A 20943-nucleotide genomic window follows, 5' to 3' on the forward strand; every position below is an offset into this window, starting at 1 on the left:
AGTTTTTTCACTGTCATTGTCACTACTTAATTCTTTACTGAAGCAACAACCCATGTTCGAAAGTTCAAAAGCTCACATAACAATGCTTGTCGCTTTCTGAGCCTCCGCAAGTGCATCTCCCACTAACTTTCTATAGTTTCTGATGAGACGCTGACACCCAGATCCCAAAAATAACCCTCGCACAGCAGTCACATGTCCCCGCCACTCAAGTCCAAAATCCTAATCACAACAGACCCTGTCCAACAGCCATTCTATTCCACATTAAAACCCAAACAGCACACGGAATCCAAAGACTGAGAACACAACAAAAATATTTTTGTATTATTTTTCTTATTCTCATAAACTCAATAAAAAAATAACTAAAATTATTATCCCAGACAGAAGAAGGAATTTCAGACTTTTGCTTTTTCTACAGTGTTTCAGCATTCTCTGAATTATATTTCATGGAATGGTGGCAACCAAAGGAGTTAACGTGTATATTCCCCAAAGGGAAACAAGTGTAAAAATTTGTTTTTTAAAATTCTTAGGTACTTATAGTTGAATCTAATTTTCTGCCTTTGAGAAATAAAGTCTGTGAGTGTTTGGGAATGATTGTGCTAGGCATGAAACTGGAATGGTGTCTGTTAGAGATGCATGTTGAAATGTTTATGGCAAATGGCACGCTGTTAAATCACACCTGGCCTGAAAATAAAGAAGTAAATACATACAGACATAACACTTTTTAAAACTGTGTGTGCAGAGGGGAGGAAAAAACAAAATAAAAGCAAAATGTGAGGGTGGGAACTGTTCAAGTCAGAATGGGCACACTGACGTTCATTTTATTACTCTACTTCTGCAAATGTCTGAAAGTTCTAGTTAAGAAAACAGAAAGAGCAAGAGAAAAAGAGAAAGAAAGAAAATCTACACCTGCCAGTCCAATACAGGAATCCCCTTGAAAGCTCCCAAACGAAGCCCTTCTTCGAGCAGTAGGAGCACCGCCACCCCGCACCCTGCGGTCCAGGACCGCTGACACATACAATGGGTTCGAACCTTCTTCAACATCTGTAAGCTTTGTTCTCAGTATAAGAGATTCTTTTTCTTATTATGATTCAGATATGTTATTCTGAAAACAAAATAATTCTGTTAACTCCTATGCGAGGAGATTTTTCTACTTTAATCTACAAGTTATGGCTGGTGTACTACTAACATTTTATAAAATGCTGATATCTTTGATGAAAAAAGTTTAGGAGTTCTACTTACACATGAAGATAACAGGGACACTTCTAAATGCACATAAACTCAAGTACTGAAACCACAGCAGATGATGGTGATGATGATGATGATGATAATGGTAGCACTTATGTGCTACAAGAATCTAAGTACACAAATATTTTCATTCTGTCACACATTTATTTGAATTCACACTCCCAACAACCTGGGGTAGATGTATTAACCCCATTCTACCGATAAGGAGGGCTGTCTCTATCACTATAGAGTTAAATATCCCTACAAAAAAGGATTCTTCACCCAGGATGACACAAACCCTTCACATCTGTGACATGGAGTTAAATGGAGCAGGAGTTACGGGGGCAAATTCATAAGCTTATCTGCCTAGGTGTGTGTCGGTTAGCTTTTACCATGTGTGTAAGCTTTGGCAAATTATTAGGTCTCTTTTTCTCAGTCTTCTCACTTGTAAAATGAGGCCAATACCAATACCTACTTTAAAGAGTCATTGTGATGCTATTAAGTAAAATACTTAGAATCAAACCCCAACATCACTTCAAACTCCTCATAATCTGACCCCAGCCCACCTCTATAATTGCCTCTCATTCTAAGATGCCATCCTCCTCAGCTCCTCTATTTCATCTAAAAAAAACCCAACTGGGAACTCCCTGGTGGTCCAGTGGTTAGGACTCGGTGCTTTCACTGCTGAGGGCCTGGGTTCAATCGCTGGTTGGGGAACTAAGATATGTTAGTTTGGCAAGCCTCGCAGCACAGCCAAAAAATAAAATAAAATAAAAATAAATAAACAAATAAATAACCCCAACTGAATAACACTGGCATATCCTATCTTTGCTCAAACTGTTTATCAGGTCTCCTCCCCCCAATTTCCAAATCTCACCATCCTTTATAAGGCCACCCCTCTCAATTTTGCAAAACGACTCTCTTCTATCCCCACACGCTGCCCACTCTTCATGCCTCTGGGAAAGCATCCTAATAGCAAGTCAGTGTCTGCACCATCAACTCAAAGTGGGGGAATCTACAGGCACTCTAAAAGAATTAAAAGATGCAAACACAAAATTTTAAAGATATGTCCATGTTTGCATGTAACTTTAAGAGTGCAGTGGTGCTATGTGACAACACTTAAATTAACCTAATTTACTGAGAAAAGAACTGGATCTAAAACATCATAAATTCATTCAAGCCCAGTGAAGGCCAGGTGACACCAAGGTGCACCACAGAAACAGATCAACAAAAGCAGTAAGAAGTTATTCACTCGAAATTCTGCAGTTTAGGTTGTGGTAAACTCAAAGAAATTCTGAGTAACTAGTACCACAAGTACTTGGTGAAGGAGCTTTTAGTTTCAGCAAAACATCACCTGCCAGACTAAATGAATGTCATTAATCTTCATTTTATAGGTTTGAGCAATCAAGTTTTATATTTGTATAAGAATTCTTATTACATCAATAAGAATTTATCAGTAGTTCAATGTTATTAAAAAGACAATTTAAATCAAAGACAACCTGGAAAAAGTTCTCACATAAAAGGTTATGAGAAAATGTGGGGAAGGGGAGTAAGAAAATGCAGATCTTTTAGAATGTGTTTGAGCTTATATGACTACCAGTCTAAAGCAAGTAGATATAGTTATGGGTTAACATACTTGAAAACCAGGGTAACCACAAATCAGAAACATACAACAGATTCACAAAAACCAAAAAGAAAGCAACTCGAGCATAATACAAAAGAAAACCAACAAACCACAAAAGGAAAAAGAAGAAATACAAAATTAACTGGAAAACAAGATTTAAAATGGCAATAAATACATACTAATCAATAATTACTTTAAATGTCAATGGACTAAATGTTTCAATCAAAAGAAAGAGTGGCAGATCGAATAATAAAATAAGGACCTACAATATGCTGCCTACAGGAGACCACTTTAGGGCAAAAGTCACATATGCACTGGAAGTGAGGAGACAGAAAAAGACATTTCATGCAAATGGAAATGAAAAGAAAGTGGAGGTAGCAATACTCATATCAGACAAAATAGACTTTAAAACAAAAGCCATAAAGAAAGACAAAGCGGGACACTATATAATGATAAAACCATCAACAGAAGGAGTGGATATCATACTTGTTAACATATATGCACCCAATATAGGAGCACATAAATACATAAAAATACAACAGACATAAAGGGAAAATTCAACGGGAATATAATAATAGTAGACTTTAACAATCCACTGACATCAATGGATAGATCTTCCAGATAGAAAATAAATAAGGCAATGAAGATTCTGAGTGACACATCAGAATAGTTAGATTTAGTTGATATTTCCAGGACATAGCATCCAAAAAAACCCCAGAATACACATTCTTTTTAAGTGTGCACAGAACATTCTCTAGGGTACAAAACAAGCCTCAACAAATTTAACAGTATAGAAGTTACTTCAAGCATCTTTGCTGATCACAACGGCATGAAACTAGAAATTAACCACAGAAAGAGAAACAAGAAAAAACCGATTACAGGGAGACTAAACAACATGCTACTAAGCAACCAATGGGTCAACAATGAAATCAAAGAGAAAATTAAAAAAATACCTCGAGACAAATGACAATGAAAACACAACCATACAAAATCTATGGGATGCAGAAAAAGCAGTTCTAAGAGGGAAGTTCATAGCGATACAGGACTTCCTCAAAAAAAAAAAAAACAAGAAAAATCTCAAATAAACAACCTAACCTACCACCTAAAGAATTAGAAAAAGAACAAACAGAACCTAATGCTGGCAGGAGGGAGGAAATAAAGAGAGTAAGAAAAAAAAAAAAAACAGAAAAAAATCAATAAAACCAAGAGCTGGTTTTTTGAAAGGATAAACAAAAGCAACAAACCTCTGGCCAAGCTCACCAAGAAGAAAAGAGAAGGGATCCAAATAAACAAAATAAGAAATGAAAGAGGAGAAACAACAAGCAACACCACAGATTTTTATGGTATTTTAACAAAATACCATAAGAAAATATTATGAACAGTTATACGCCAACAAAATGGACAACTCAGAAGAAATGGACAAGTTTCTAGAAACATACAGCCCACCAAAACTGAATCAAGAAGAAACATAATTTGAACAGACCAATCACTAGATGTGAAATAGAATCTGTAAAAAAAAAAAAAAAAAAAAAAAAAATTCCCTGCAAACAAAAGTCCAGGACTGGATGGCTTCTCTGGGGAATTCTACCAAACGTACAAAGAAGAACTTATACCTATACTTCTCAAACTCTTCCAAAAGACTGAAAAGAAAGAAACACTCCCGAAGTCATTTTATGAAGCTACCATCACCCTGATAATAAAACCAAACAACAACCATACCAAAAAAGAAAATTACAGGCCAACATCTTTGATAAATAAAGATGCAAAAATCCTCAACAAGATATTAGCAAACCAAATCCAACAGCACATAAAAAGGATTACACACCATGATCAAGTTGAATTCATTCCAAGGTCACGTGGATGGTTCAACATATACAAATCAATCAATGTGATACACCACATCAACAAAAGACAAAAACCACATGATCATCTCAACAGATGCAGGAAAAGCATTTGATAAAATTCAACATCCACTTGTGATAAAAACTCTTCCCAAAGTGGGTACAGAAGGAACGTATCTCAACATAACAAAAGCCACTTATGACAAACCCATAGCCAACATAACACTAAACGATGAAAAGCTGAAAGTGGGACTTCCCTTGTGGCAAAGTGGTTAGGAATCCACCTGCCAATGCAGGGGACATGGGTTTGAGCCCTGGGCTGGGAAGATCCCACGTGCTGCAGAGCAACTAAGCCTGTGCGCCACAACTACTGAGCCTGCGCTCTACAGAGCCCAGGAGCCACAACTACTGAGCCCACGTGCCTAGAGCCCATGCTCCACAACAAGAGAAGCCATGGCAATGAGAAGCCCGTGAATCGCAACGAAGAGTAGCCCCAGCTCACAACTAGAGAAAGCCCGCGTAGCAATGAAGACCCAACGCAGCCAAAAATAAATAATTAAAAAAAAAAAAAAAAGAAAGAAAAGCTGAAAGCCTTCCCATTAAATTCTCAAACAAGCCAAGGATGCCCACTATCACCACTTCTATTCAACATAGTATTGGAAGTCCTCACCATAGCAATTAGGCAAAAAAAATAAAAAGTATCCAAATCAGAAGGGAAGAGGTAAAATTGTCATTATATGCAGACGACATGATACTCTATATAGAAAACCCTAAAGACTCCACACAAAAACTATTAGAAGTGATCAATGAATTTAGCAAGGTAGCAGGATACAAGATTAATATACAGAAATCTGTTGCATTACTTTACACTAACAATGAAATATCAGAAACAGAAAATAAAAAAGTAATCCCGTTTAAAACTGCATCCAAAAAAAAAAAAGAAAAAGAAAAAAACCTAGGAATAAACCTAAACAAGGAGGTGAAAGATTTATACACTGAGAACTATAAAACATTGATAAAGGAAATAAAAAATGATTCGAGGAAAAGGAAAGATATGCCATGCTCTTGGATTGGAAGAATTAATATAGTTAAAATGGCCATACTAACCAAAGCAATCTACAGATTTAACGTGATCCCTATTGAATTACCCATGACATTTTTCACAGAACTAGAACAAATAATCCTAAAATCTATGGGGAACCATGAATAACCCAGAATTGCCAAAGCAATCTGAGGAAAAAGTACAAAGCTGTAGGCATAACCCTTCCAGACTTCACACAATACTACAAAGCTACAGTAATCAAAACAGCATACTATTGGCACAAAAACAGACGTACAGATCAATGTAACAGAATAGAGAGCCCAGAAATAAACCCACACCTATGGACAATTAATCTTCAACAAAGGAGGCAAGAATATACAATGGAGAAAAGACAGTCTCTTCAACAAGTAGTGTTGGGAAAGCTGGACAGCCACACCTAAATTAATGAAGGTAGAACACTCCCTCACACCATACACACAAAAAAACTCAAATCGGCTTAAAGACTTAAATGTAAAACATGACAACATAAAACTCCCAGAAGAGAACAGAAGCAAAATATTCTCTGACATCAATCATAACAGTTTTCTTAGGTTGGTCTTCCAAGGCAAAAGAAATAAAAGCAGGGGGCTTCCCTGGTGGCACAGTGGTTAAGAATCCGCCTGCCAATGCAGGGCACACGAGTTCGAGCCCTGGTCCGGGAAGATCCCACATGCCACGGAGCAACTAAGCCTGTGCGCCCCAACTACTGAGCCTGTGCTCTAGAGCCCGCGAGCCACAACTACTGAGCCTGCGTGCTACAACTACTGAGGCCTGCGCGCCTAGAGCCCGTGCTCTGCAACAAGAGCAGCCCCCGCAATGAGGAAGCCCGCGCACTGCAACAAAGAGTATCCCCCGCTCGCTGCAACTAGAGAAAGCCCGCATGCAGCAACGAAGACCCAACGCAGCCAAAAATAAAATAAATAAATTTAAAAAATTAAAAAAAAAAAAAAGAAATAAAAGCAAAAACAAACAAATGGGACCTAATCAAACTTAAAAGTTTTTGCACAGCAAAGGAAACCATAAACAAAACAAAAACACAACCTACAGACTGGGAGAAAATATTTGCAAATGATGCAACTGACAAGGGCTTAATTTCCAAAATACAGAAACAGCTCCTACACCTCAGCAACAAAAAAACAAACAGCCCAATCAAAAAACGGGCAGAAGATCTAAATAGACATTTCTCCAAAGAAGACATACAGATGGCCAACAGGTACATGCAAAACTACAATGAGGTATCACCTCACACCACTCAAAATGGCCATCATCAAAAAGCCTACAAATAATAAATGCTGGAGAGGGTGTGGAGAAAAGGGAATGCTCCTACATTGTTGGTGGGAATGTAAATTGGTGCAGCCACTGTGGAAAACAGTATGGAGGTTTCTCAAAAAACTAAAAATAGAGTTACCATATGATCCAGTAATCTCACCCCTGGGCATATAACTGGAAAAGATAAAAGCTCTAATTCGAAAAGACACACACACCCCAAGCGGCACTATTTACAATAGCCAAGATATGGAATCAACCTAAATATCTACCGACAGATGAATAGATAAGAAGATGTGGTACATATATATATATATATATAATGGACTACTACTCAGCCATAAAAAAGAATGGAATAATGCCATTTGCAGCAACATGGATGGACCTAGAGATTACCATACTAAGTGAAGAAGTCAGAGGGAGACAAATATATCATTTATATGTGGGATCCAAAATATGATACAAATGAACTTATTTTACAAAACAGAAATAGACTCACAGGCATAGAAAACAAACTTATGGTTACCAAAGGGGAAAGGTGGGGAGGGATAAATTGGGAGTATGGGATTAACAGATGCATACAGATGGATTACTAGTATTCTAGTAATATCTCGTAATAAACTATAATGGAAAAGGATAGAAAAAAGAATATAGATATATACATACATATGTATAACTGAATCACTTTGCTATACATCTGAAACTAACACAATATTGTAAATCAACTGTACTTCAATAAAATAAATAAACATAAAAAATGAATTATGCAAGTGTAGGATTGAGAAAAGCAAAACAAAAAGGTTATGAGAGGTCAAGCAAACTGGTGAACTAGGAAGCTCCAGGCTCTCATTCCTTCACAGAAATATCATGAAAAAACCAGAAGTTTCTGAACACATTTTGTAGGAGCTCTGAAAAACAATCACAGTTTACAGCAACTAAGCAAAGAAACAATCAAGAAAAGGCTGTGCTCGACATAGCAGGAACATATTGTGGTGTGGTGTGACCTTGGTCTGGGGTGGCAGCAGCCCAGGTCCCAGATTCCCTCCAGGAGCCAGAGGGAGCAGGGTAAACCTTACTTGCAAATTAGTGTGTCCATCTGTTCTGTCTTAGCTGGAGGCTACCTAAAGGACTGACTTGCCTCTCCTATCTCACATAAGTCAGAACACACATGGGAAAAGTGGGGAATTCTCTGGCAGACCAGTGGTTAGGACTCGACGCTTTCACTGCTGGGGCCCAGTTTCGATCCCTGGTCAGGGAACTATGATCCTGCAAACTGCACAGTGCAGCCAAAAAAAAAAAAAGGCAGGGGGAAAGTGGCAGGCACTGCTCATAAAAGGTATAAGGTGGCTACAAACCCACACATGCCAGGGCAGAAGATGACACGCGGAGACACGCAAGAACCACCTGAAGCCCCTAGAAGAGGCTGGAGTGTAACTCTGGGAAATTAGGACATTCAAAAGCAGCCATATATATGGGGAATTCAGAAAGCTACACCCAGGCAAGATGTGTGCGCAAAAACATCCTGAGAAGACCTTCAGCTTTCACTTCAGGCTGATCCCTAGTCTCCAAGGAAGTTGAGCTACTCAGTGAGGGACTGTCCCAGCACAAAGCCAGTCTACAAAGACTGGGAGAGGCAGCTCTACTCCCTCTCACTGGGGGGAGGGTTGGGGGGGTGGGGCAGGAGGGGGCCACCAGGCAGGGCAGTGCTGGACTGACAGACTGCTTCAACTCACGACATTCAAGGAAATCTCTGTCAAAATTCAGTTGAACACAAGCAAAAGGAACAGAGACATCACTGAATACACATGACAAGGAACAGTCTTTACAAAAATAGTTTGGAAAAGTCTCAAAACCATGAGACTACTATAGCCTTCAACAACAGTGACAACAAACAGCAAACCCTGGGTAAGAAGCAAATCTGATGTCCAAAGTTACCACATTACAAATGTAATCAAATGCCCAGTTTTCAACAACAACAAAATCACAAGGCATACAAAGAAACAGGAAAACACAGCTCATTCAAAGGAACAAAATCAACTGTCCCTGAGAAAGCTCAGACATGGGACTTACTAGATGAAGACTTTAAACAATCATCTTAAATATGCTCAAAGAGCTAGGGAAAAGACATGAACAAGGAACTAAAGTTAATCAGGAAAACAATACGTGAACAAAATGAGAATATCAACAAAGAGACAGGAACTGTAAAAAAGAACCAAACAAATATTCCGGAGCTGAGAAGTACAATAACTGAATTGAAAATTTCACTAGAGGGGCTCAACAGCAGACTTCGACAGGCAGAAGAAAGAATCAGCAAATCTGAAGACACGACAATTAACGTACACATTGTGGGAGTCCCAGGATGAGAAGAGAAGAAGGGTAAGAGAGAATATTTGAAGAAATAATGGCCAAAAATTTCCCAAATTTGATGAAATCCATGAATTTACAAATCTCCACAAACTTCAAGTAGGATAAACCCAAAGAGACCTATACCAAGACACATTACGATTAAACTGTCAAAAGACAAAGAAAGAGTCTTAAAAACAGCAAGAGAAAAATGACTCATCAAGTACAAGAGATCCTCAATAAGATTATCAACCAGTTTATCATTAGAAACCTTGCAGGCTAGAAGGCAGCGAGATGAAGGAAAAGTGCTGAAAGAAAAAAATTGAGAATTCTTTATCCACCAAAACTGTCCTTCAAAAATGAAGGACATTTACTTCATTTTTGACATTCCCTGGAATGTTAAAGGAGGGACATTCCCTGGGAAAGGACATTAGCAGATAAACAAAAGCCAAAGAATTTAAAAGGCAAATGAATAAAAATAAGCATAAATCTATGGTATTGGGCACATAATAATAAGATATAATTTATGACACCAGAAATGGGGGTGGGGGGTTAGAACTTTATAAGAGAAGAGTTTCTGCATGCTACTGAGGTTACTAAGTAGGCAATTTAAATTAGATAATTATAACTTCTGGATGTTATATGTAATCCCCATGGTACCAGAAAGATATACATATGATATACACAAAGATAAGTTTTTAGGATGAATGACTAAATTATCAATTATGCCATGTTGATGTTAACAAAATTTCTTTTCAATTTAAATAAAGTATGACTTGCAGAGAACTATCAACGAGCTACATTACATAGTTCCTGCCTGAATGGGTCTTAAAACTCCCATGACAAAGCATACACATTTGAAACATTTAAAAAATAACACAGAACATAATTTATTAAATAAATTTTAATCAAATATACATATAAGGAAGTAATACAGGTGACTATGAAAAAGATGAATCAGTGAAGCTAACAGTTATAACTGAGAATGCCCTTGAAGGACATAAAACTTCTAAGATGGGCAAAAAAATTACAGAAGGAAAAAAAAGTATTAGAGTTGATTTTAGTCTAAATGGCAGCTCAGTTACTTTTTAATTGTAATTTTTAATTTTAGGTAACTCAGTTACCTAATCCACATAAACAATAGTAGCTTTAATATTCTTTTCTGTATAATAAAAACAATAAAAAATCTATTTGTTTATTCCAGATTTACATCTCAGGCCCTAACCTCTCTAATCAGGTCCAACTGGCACTGATGACCCACTTCACTGCTCACTTAAATTTATACCAGGTGGATTTTCCCTCCACAAACCTTTCCTTCTCCAGTTTCTTTCATCTCAAAATAAATGAAACCACCATCCATTAAGTTGCTCAACTATCCTTGATTTACTTTTCCCTCACCCTAACCCCTAAATCCAATCCATAAATGGTGCCATTGAATCCACCTCCAGAGTAAATCTGAAATCCATTCATTCTTAGTCTAAGCCACCATCATTTCTCACCTGGTGCCATTGAATCCACCTCCAGAGTAAATCTGAAATCCATTCATTCTTAGTCTAAGCCACCATCATTTCTCACCTTACTTAACAGCTTTTTAATTTGGTTTCTTTGCTTCTATACTTGGCTCACTACAATACATTCTATTAATACAATGAGGTCAAAATAATCTTCTTAAAATATAAGTCATGCTATTCCCCACCTAAAATCCTCTAGCTCTATCCCAAATTAATTTCAACCACTTAGAGCCAATGCAAATAGTTCCCAAATGGCTGACAAGAGCTAGGTTTTGTCTCTGGTATTACTTTCTACTTGTTGTTTCTCTTTCTAAAGGAAATAACAGATGCCAAAGGGGAAGTTCTCTTCTTGAGCTGGCTCTGAAGCTAGGTTGCCTACGTTCAAATCCTGGACAGCTGAGCAATCTTGGGGAAATTACTTAAGCCTCTCTGGGTCTCAGTTTCCCTTAGCTAAGGTCACTTTTTGGCACTCACTGATTGGCTAAACTTGTAAATAGTTACTACTCAATAAGGGTAGTATTTTATGGGGGGAGGGAGCAGGGAGCTGTATAATAGACAATTGATATTACCAATGGAAAAATGCAAACCTGCTCCTGAATTATCCAGACATTTATTTTGGGATCACTATGGCCATTTTCCTCCTACTTACACTGCATCCAACTTTGGGGGGAACACTAAACCTTAAAGAGAATGGTTCCTAAATTAGACCACTAAGCACATTCACCTTCCAATCATACAACTGCAGACCACTGAGGATCAGCACTCAGAGCCACCAAACCAACTACGGCATCCACACACTTAGGTGCACCATGATAATGCTGGTTAGAAAAATGTTCAAAGCAATGCCATTTATAATAGCAGGAAAGAGAGAAACAAGTTAAATAAATGTACCCAAAAACCCAACGGCTAAAGAAGTGACGGCAAATCAACATAAAGAAAATACTACAGGGCAAGTACAAGGGGATATATAGATGAAATCTGCTATGGGGGAAAACATGAGGTGAAATATATATATATTGATTACAACTTCATAAAAATGTATGTACTCTTTAACAAGACTTTTATTTTCTATAAAATGCAAGTTTGTTTTAAAGTGTTAAAAACACACATGTTGTGAGCCCAGACAGTCTCTTATGGTCCCTTCCAGCTCTAGTATTTAATGATCCTATGAAAACCTAAAGTGTGCAATACCTTGAAAAACTGATAAATAGTATATGCACAATTTACAATACCAGGTGTCAGAGATGTGTTCTGCCCAAGAGACTCCAGGGGTACTGGGTTGCAGGATTGGACCAAAAACTAGTCATATAATATTCTATTGTAGTACCTTGACCCTTTAAAATGAGAAAGCATGTGTAGGCAGTACTAGTTGCAAATTATTTCGCCACAGAAATGAAATATTGAATTCTGGCTAAAGTGTTACACTTCTTTTCCACATAGGTCTTTCTCAGTAGTTTTCCACAAAGTAATTTTAAAAAGCAAGCAAAGAAACACCAAACCAAAACCCACCCATAGAATCCAAGTATCTAGTTTTATGCTCTGAAATATGTTTTAAAGATGTTTGAACATTATAATGGACCGCAAATCATCCAAGAGGGAGATTTGATCTGAAAACAATTATTTTAATCCATCAATGATTTCTGTATAAGTCATATTCGGATTTTGAAGTACTTAAAATCTTACAAAATTCACTTAAAAAATCAATGTAAAGTACAAAATGCAAAAAAATCCTACATACATAATAACAACAATGAAACAAAGTAGTTTGGAGGGGGTCCCTCATTTTTTAAAATTCTCCCTTATTAAAAATAGATCAACAGGGACTTCCCTGGTGGCACAATGGTTAAGAATCTGCCTGCCAATGCAGGGGACACGGGTTTGAGCCCTGGTCCGGGAAGATCTCACATGCCGCGGAGCAACTAAGCCCGTGCACCACAACTACTGAGCCTGTGCTCTAGAGCCCGTGAGCCACAACTACTGAGCCCACGTGCCACAACTACTGAAGCCCACGTGCCTGGAGCCCGTGCTCCGCAACAAGAGAAGCCACCGCAGTGAGAAGCCCACTCACCGCAACGAAGAGTAGCCCCCACTCGCCACAACTAGAGAAAGCCCACGTGCAGCAATGCAGACCCAATGCAGCCAAAAATAAATAAATTAATTAATTAATTATTTTTTTTAAAAAAAAAAGATCAGGGCTTCTCTGGTGGCGCAGTGGTTGAGAATCTGCCTGCTAATGCAGGGCACACGGGTTCGAGCCCTGGTCTGGGAGGATCCCACATGCCGCGGAGCGACTAGGCCCGTGAGCCACAACTGCTGAGCCTGCGCATCTGGAGCCTGTGCTCCGCAACAAGAGAGGCCACGTTAGTGAGAGGCCCGCACACCGCGATGAAGAGTGGCCCCCGCTTGCCGCAACTAGAGAAAGCCCTAGCACAGAAACGAAGACCCAACATAGCAATCAATCAAAAAGATCAACAATCCAATCCCCACCTTTAATTTCTACATGAGCAGCTTACATTTTCGGGGTGTAGATGAGGTTGACTATAAATTTATTAAGATTACTTTTAAAAATTTACTTTTACTTTTTTTTTTTTTTTTATAAAGGTGACACAGAATTGAATCTGCCTTTTTATTTTTTTTTTATTTTATTTTTTTTAAATTTTATTATTTATTTATTTATTTATGGCTGTATTGGGTCTTCGTTTCTGTGCAAGGGCTTTCTCCAGTTGTGGCAAGTGGGGGCCACTCTTCATCGCGGTGCGCGGGCCTCCCACTATGGCGGCCTCTCCTGTTGCGGAGCACAGGCTCCAGACGCGCAGGCTCAGTAATTGTGGCTCACGGGCCTAGTCGCTCCGCGGCATGTGGGATCCTCCCGGACCAGGGCTCGAACCCGTGTGCCCTGCATTGGCAGGCAGACTCTCAACCACTGCGCCACCAGGGAAGCCCCTACTTTTACTTTTAAAAAAAGACTTACTTTTAAAATTTTGTAGGATTTATGAGATCACTTAGAGGACTGCCAAGCTAAATGCGCCTGACTCCAAATGCACCTGACATACACAAACGCAAACGGTGTAAAGCAGGATTTAAAAACCAGTGGATCTCCATTTCCTTATTCTTTCATTAATCACAGCTAAAATGTGAAATCAATTTTCTTAGTAAAAGCTTATTATCACTTTTGTGCTTTACGGAACACAAGCTATTAAAATGTAAAGTTAATCATATACATACAATAGATGATCAGTGAACCATTAAAAACACTGTGAGGAATACATGAAATTAAATTAATAAACATGGCACACTGTTGTCTGTAGAACTATACACATACACACACACACAAGCCAGAGAAGGATATACAGTACTGACATATAGTGTACCCAGGTGGTGGTTTCCCCCACTCTCTTTTTGGGGAACACTGACATTTTCTAATTTTTTTACAATTAATATTTGTTGTAAGGCAATATCTGTGAGCCTCAGCTGTGATTAATCTCTGAACTGAATTACCTGACTCAAAGCTGGGATGGAGCTTGTCTGAGAAGTGGTTTGAGATATGGGACCATTCATCTGTAAAATCAAAAACACCAAACACACCATCACAACAGTGTAAAGAAACATATTTTCAAACCACAGTAATTTAGCAAAACAAAACCCACTGAGAAAAGCAAATTTTTACATGACAAAGAAATTCAACGAGATATTCAAAATGATGTAGGAGCCTTGAAATTTAAAATATTTTGAAATTTTGACTGAACACCATAAGTAAAATTCCTTGTAGCTTCCACAGGGAAAATTAAGAAAACCTACTTTTCCCAATATCATTTAGAAACTTTAAATATTATTGCTTGACATGATAAAATCTTACAATAAACAAATGCACTCAAAATTTAAAACTTACATAATTCTAATTAACTCTTTAAATAAATACCACTACAATCACTATAATGTTATTAAACTATTTACAAATCACTGCATTTTTCTTGGTGATTTTAAATCCAAAGCTTTAAGTATTCAGAGCTATAAATGACATTTGTTTTCTCTATCACTTTGAAACTTCTAATTTCCTCTACTAAGCAACCCCTAAGTTTACTCAGAATATAACACCTATATTTCAGCATAAGATATGCTAGTGTTCCGAGTGTACTGTAGGATCTGTTATCAGAAGAGAAGAGAGGTACACCAGGCCAATGCTGGCCTTGGACGCCCACTCACCAGATGAGCGCTGTCTTTGCCTTCCTGGACTCGCTGGCCCTGAGGTTCAGCCACGACCTTAGCGTCCTGATCAGAAGTCATGAGCTGTTTACTTTGTGGCTCCACTGGGAGAAGTTTAATGCTAGCCGTAGGATGCTGTAAAACAACAGACAGTAAATTGGTAACTTGAGGTGCAGAGTGTAACTAATTCTAAAATGATATTACTAAGCAGTTTTAAAATCTTCAAGTTTTCCAGGACATATGTCTATCCCTCTGGAGTCTAAGTAGTTTAAAGAAATTTGCCCATAATTTCCACCTTACGCACCCAAGAAATAGTACTTGTTCTTTAATAGGTTTCTTCTTCACACTAATTTGGTAACCATGATAATACCCTAAGACTTAGAAACTAAATGCTAACATATCCAAACCCACTCATGTTCAGAAAGTTATTTTTTAAAAACAGAAAATTACAAAATTAATAGAACTCCAATTTGGGATTGATGAATCCCAAATTTATATATATATATATATATATATATATATATATATATATGATTTTTGACCAGCCCCATTAATTTCATTCTGTTCCAGGAAAACAGCTGTTAGGAGAAATAAACAATAATTCATTTAAAAGGAATCCCTTCACAATTCTGAACCAAAGAAACCAAAAACAATCTAACCAGGGCACAAGTATGCAAAGCAGCCTCTGCAAAGCATTCACTCAGCTCAGAAGCTGGACACTGAACTTCACATACAGTATCTCACTTGATTTTCCCAAATGGCTTATGAAGTAACTCTGGCTCAGAAGGGATAATAGTTTTCATGATTTCATATTATGAGTATCAGAATCAGGATTCTCAGACATCCAGGTGTGGCTTCAGGCGTTCCCTCTTTTCACTGTAAACTACATTGTTTCACAAGATAAAGAAGTTGATTTAACCCAGATTGCTCAGGCTGCTTCTGAAAACACATAGTATCCAAGTGCCAGATAAAGAAATTTAAAAGCTAACTGTTCTTGTCTCACCAGGTAACCATGTAGGTTTTTAGTTTCCATAACGGCATTCCTTATTCTTAATAACCTGCTTATGATAAATTCTCAAAACCCTTGATAATGAAATAGTCTGATGGTCAAAGGTGATCTCGTCCTATTGTCAAATGTATAATATCATCAACCACAAAAGCACAAAATCACTGAAATGCTATAAGACACGTTTGGAAATGTAAACTACTAACAGGGAAATGCTTGAAACAAATTAAATCAGTTTCACAGAGATCAATGTTTTCCACAATGTAGGATGAATGACAAATATGTTAAACTGTAATCATTTGCAATGTGTTAAATTGTAAAGTCCAGAAAATATAGATTGGTACCCAGACTGACAGTCACAGAATGGGGTGTAGATGCATTTTACCACTGTTAACTTGATTTTTAAGATTACCAAAGGAAAAAAAGTTTGGTTGAAAACAAGATATGATACCCAAAAGATAAAAAAAATCAACTACGAGTCCTTTATTATATATACTACCTATATTTTTTCAGACAGTCAGAAATTATGTACCTTATAATAGAAACAGCACCATTACCAGATAGGAAGAAGTCTTGCAAAACAAACAACAAACCCAGGACATGATCTTATTACAAACTTGCAGCAAACACAAGCACAGAGGCATGCCAAGGGGTTCAGCGAAGCTCGCAATTCCTGGACGAGTAGCCTTGGCTTCTTCAACACAAAAGGAGACAAGATACACATATTGGCCAAACTATGGCTTTATTTTGTTTATATGGCTTTATCTGATTCAAATAAACTGAAACCAAAGACAATCAGGGAAGCAACAGTGACGGGATATTTGACAGCATTAAAGAATTCCTGTATTTTCTTAGATGTGATGATATTGTGGTTATGTTTAATAATAATAATAATAAAAGTGAGCCTACCTTTCAGAGCTGCATATTGAAATACTTACAGGGGAAACACCATGATGTGGGGCAGAGACATGGGGGTTCACAACTGTTCTTCCCGGAAGAGGAGAATGAGGGTTCATGATTCGACCCTGTCTACTTTTGTATGTTTGAAATGTTGTATAATAAAAGGTTAAAAAGGTAGCCATGGCAGTAGCTTATACAACAGAACAGTGGTCCTGATCTGACCCATGCATCCTATCTATAAACAAGTAATCTTTACATCACACGACTACATCTCTTTATTACTGACCTGACACACGTTTTTTTTTTAAAAAAAAGTCCAACAACTGGAAAAGTTGCCAACAGAAAAAACCCGTAATTCAAAAAGACACATGCACCCTAATGCTAACTGCAGCACTATTTACAATAGCCAGGTCCTGGAAGCAACCTAAATGCCCATCGACAGACGAATGGATAAAGAAGATGTGGTACATATACACAATGGAATATTACTCAGCCATAAAAAGGAACAAAACTGGGTCATTTGTAGAGATGTGGATGGACCTAGAGACGGTCATACAGAGTGAACGAAGAAAGAGAAAAACAAATATCGTATATTAACATATATATGTGGAATCTAGAAAAATGGTACAGATGAACCGGTGTGCAAGGTAGAAGTAGAGACACAGATGTAGAGAACAAACGTATGGACACCAAGGGGGGGAAAGTGGGGAGTGGTGGTGGGGTGGAGGTGGGATGAATTGGGAGATTAGGATTGACATATATACACTAATATGTATAAAATAGATAACTAATAAGAAAAAAAAAAGTCCAACAACTGTAAAAGTTGCCAACAGAAGGGGTTACTGATATGCACCTCATTAAGCAAGCTGTACAGAGATACAAAGCATTAAAATTTGCATTAAAATTAACTTTATTATCAAATATCTGAATCTGAAATAAGACTTAGAGTATGATGATGAATATGAGTATGATTGACAACAGTTCCAATAAATAACAAAATAACTTTCATTACTTGTTCAAGAAACCAAAACTATTTTAAGACTTACAACCATACAAACTGTTGTTTCTTGGCATAAAGGTAGGTCTCTAGGTTGTGAAGACAAACAGGCAAGGGGGTAATAGATCTACTGTCAAAGCAAAATATTTCCTGGCATAAGACCTAGTAATGTGACAACCTGATAGTGGTCAGAGGCAGCTTTCACAAAGCTTTAACGAGCTGAACAAAAGGAGTCATTTTCCTGATTTGATTTCATTTTCTCTTTACATGAAAAAACAAAGAGATGAAATCAGAGGGCCCACCTGCCTACTTAGTGGTCTCTCTGCTAGCAGACCTCGTTAATTCCATCTGCCAAAGCACCACCTCAAAAAGTTTTATTAACCTTATTAACTACTTGGGAGAGTATAGTTCTCTTAGTTCTGTTTCTAAACAATTCTTTTCACATATACCCGAAATGTTTGTTTCATAATTAAATATTTATTTAGGTCTTCTGGGACACTCAAAGAAATCCTTAAAAAAATATAAGTCAATTTCAAATAAACATAACTGTATATCAAGTTGGTGGCATAAATATCCAGAGAAGAATTATTCTAAGTGATATTAAAAGACAGTATTTGCATACAAAATCCTAAAAATTCACCAAGAAATCTTAAAATGCACTCAGTAGGTTTGTTCTTTGGGGTAAATGTTGGTATTACTTTGAAACTATTTTACATATTATATACACACATATACACACTGTAATACGATAAGGTAAAAAAGAATTACATTAATATTAAGTATTCATTTTAGCATAAAAGGAAATACAAACATAAAATCAAATAAGCTAGGCAAGATCTACATAATCTTTTTTTATTTATTGTAAACGTAACTTTTTAAACTACAGTTGGCCCTTGAACCACGGGGGTTGAGGTGCGTGGGTCCACTTATACGCAGACTTTTTTCAATAAAACGTTACTAGAGGACTACACGATCTGGATCTGTGGTTGGCTGAATCCAAAATGCAGAACCAAGGATACCAGGGTACAAAACTGTGGATATGGAGGGCTGCATGCCAAGTTACATGCTGATTTTCGACTGCATGGGAGTCAGCGCCCCTAACTCCTGCGTTGTTCAAGGGTCAACTGTATAGATTTTCTTTGGCTTTCACTAGTTTTTCTACTAGTATCCTCCTTCTACACCAGAACCCACTCTAGGATCCCACACGGCACTGAGCTGTCACTTCTCTCTGGTCTCCTCCAACCTGTGACAGCCCCTCAGTCTTGCCTCCTCACTCAGCCACACTTTTGCAGAATGTTGCTCAATTTGAGATGAACCTGGGACACCTTATCATGACAGCAAGGAAGTGCTCCAAGACTCCTGTGGTCACATCACAGGAGCAACAGGAAAGGAAGGGAGGGGCTCCAGATGGCCAAAGACAGAGAATGTGAGGGGCACAAAGAAAGAATGGAAACAAACATACAAAAATCCACAACAGTTCAAACCCCACCACTATACTAGTCACTTCTGGAGGCTGTTATGATACCAACTTCTTTTTCTGAAGATTACTCTAGGAAACAAGCATCAGCCTGCCTTTCCTGGATGACTATTTCAGCAAAACCAAAGATCAGGGCACACTGTTCACTATACAGGAACCACAATTAAAAACTGATAGTGAATAACAGAATTAGAAAATCAAAATGTTGCAACATCTAATGAAATGATGGTTGATGTCTGCTAAAACTAGGGGAAGAGCTGATGGGGAACTTATAATGATTGGCTCAGAGGGACTGAAGCTACTTTTCAATCTTATCACTAACGTGCCAACAACTAGGTATCACATTCTTAATGCCAACAACTAGGTATCACACTCTTAATGGGACGAAGAGTATCAGATCTATGAAGTATTCTGCCAAAAAAAAAAAAGAACCTGTATTCAATCAAACCTCTACATCCAACTCCCAATTTCAAGGAAATTCTCGGAACAGTATGTGTTAAATAACACCAACACAATGCCACTAGCTAAACCCAAAATGTGGGGCATACTACAGACAGATGTCCTCTTTTCTACAGCAAATCTACGACATAAAAAAAAAAAAGGGAGACTTTTATTGCTACAAAATACAAAAGCTTTAACCAAAATAACCTTATGTAATGTGAGAACTGTATCTGGATCCAGATTTGAATAAATTAAGTTAAAATGACATTTTTCACAGGAATAACTGAACGTTGCCTAGCTGATAAAAGGTGATTATTAATTTTGTTGAGTGCAATGAAGGTGCTGTGGCTGTTTACTCTTAAATGTCTTATTTTTAAAAGACATAAACTAAAAGACTACAGATGAAATTACACATCTGGAATTTGCTTTGAAATATGCTAATAACTTTTTTGTAAGTTTAAGGAAGAAACAGAAATACAAGAATGCAGCAAGTTGATGGTAGCTGAAACTAGATGATGGGTACAGTACGTGGAGGACTGCTATAATGTCCTCCCTACTTGTGTGGTTAAAATTTCCATAATAAAAAACCAAAAAGAAAACTCTAACTAGGATGTAGTATAAATATATATCCAAAACTTCCCATACTTACTTCTATTTAAAATCTGTACTAATGAAACAATACAAAAATATGTAAACCATTTTATAAACAATGTTCATGGAAGCTTTAGTCAAAAAAGGGGAAATAAAAACTAACTACAGAAAAGCAAAAAATAAAGCAATATATTACAAGTATTAAAAAATATTCACAAAGATTACATAAAGTAAAAAAAGCAGGATATAAAACTGTGGACAGTATAATTACAACTATGTTTTTAAAATTCACAGAGCTTTGTGAATATTTAAAAATGAAACAAATGAAACTAGAAGGAAGGACACCAGATGACTAACAATGTGTGATTAAGATTAAAACTCAAGGATCATGTTCCACTTTGTTTCATTCCTGTAGGCTCAATTTTTTGGAATAACTTA

The 20943-nt window shown here is 37.3% G+C and overlaps 1 protein-coding gene across 1 annotated transcript in view; it reads right to left on the reverse strand.

The window, feature by feature from the left end:
- The window catches only part of LARP4B (La ribonucleoprotein 4B), an 82739-nt gene that overhangs the window by 40608 nt on the left and 21188 nt on the right, over nt 1-20943 (reverse strand). The window contains exons 2-3 of the mRNA XM_068559531.1: nt 15094-15228; nt 14389-14448 (exon numbers count right to left, since the gene is read on the reverse strand). Of these exons, the coding sequence (XP_068415632.1) occupies nt 14389-14448; nt 15094-15174 (141 nt within the window). The 5' untranslated portion in view covers nt 15175-15228. The remainder of the gene's footprint in view (nt 1-14388; nt 14449-15093; nt 15229-20943) is intronic.

Source organism: Eschrichtius robustus, chromosome 1 (genome assembly GCF_028021215.1).
Source record: "Eschrichtius robustus isolate mEscRob2 chromosome 1, mEscRob2.pri, whole genome shotgun sequence".
Taxonomy (NCBI): Eukaryota; Metazoa; Chordata; class Mammalia; order Artiodactyla; family Eschrichtiidae; genus Eschrichtius; species Eschrichtius robustus.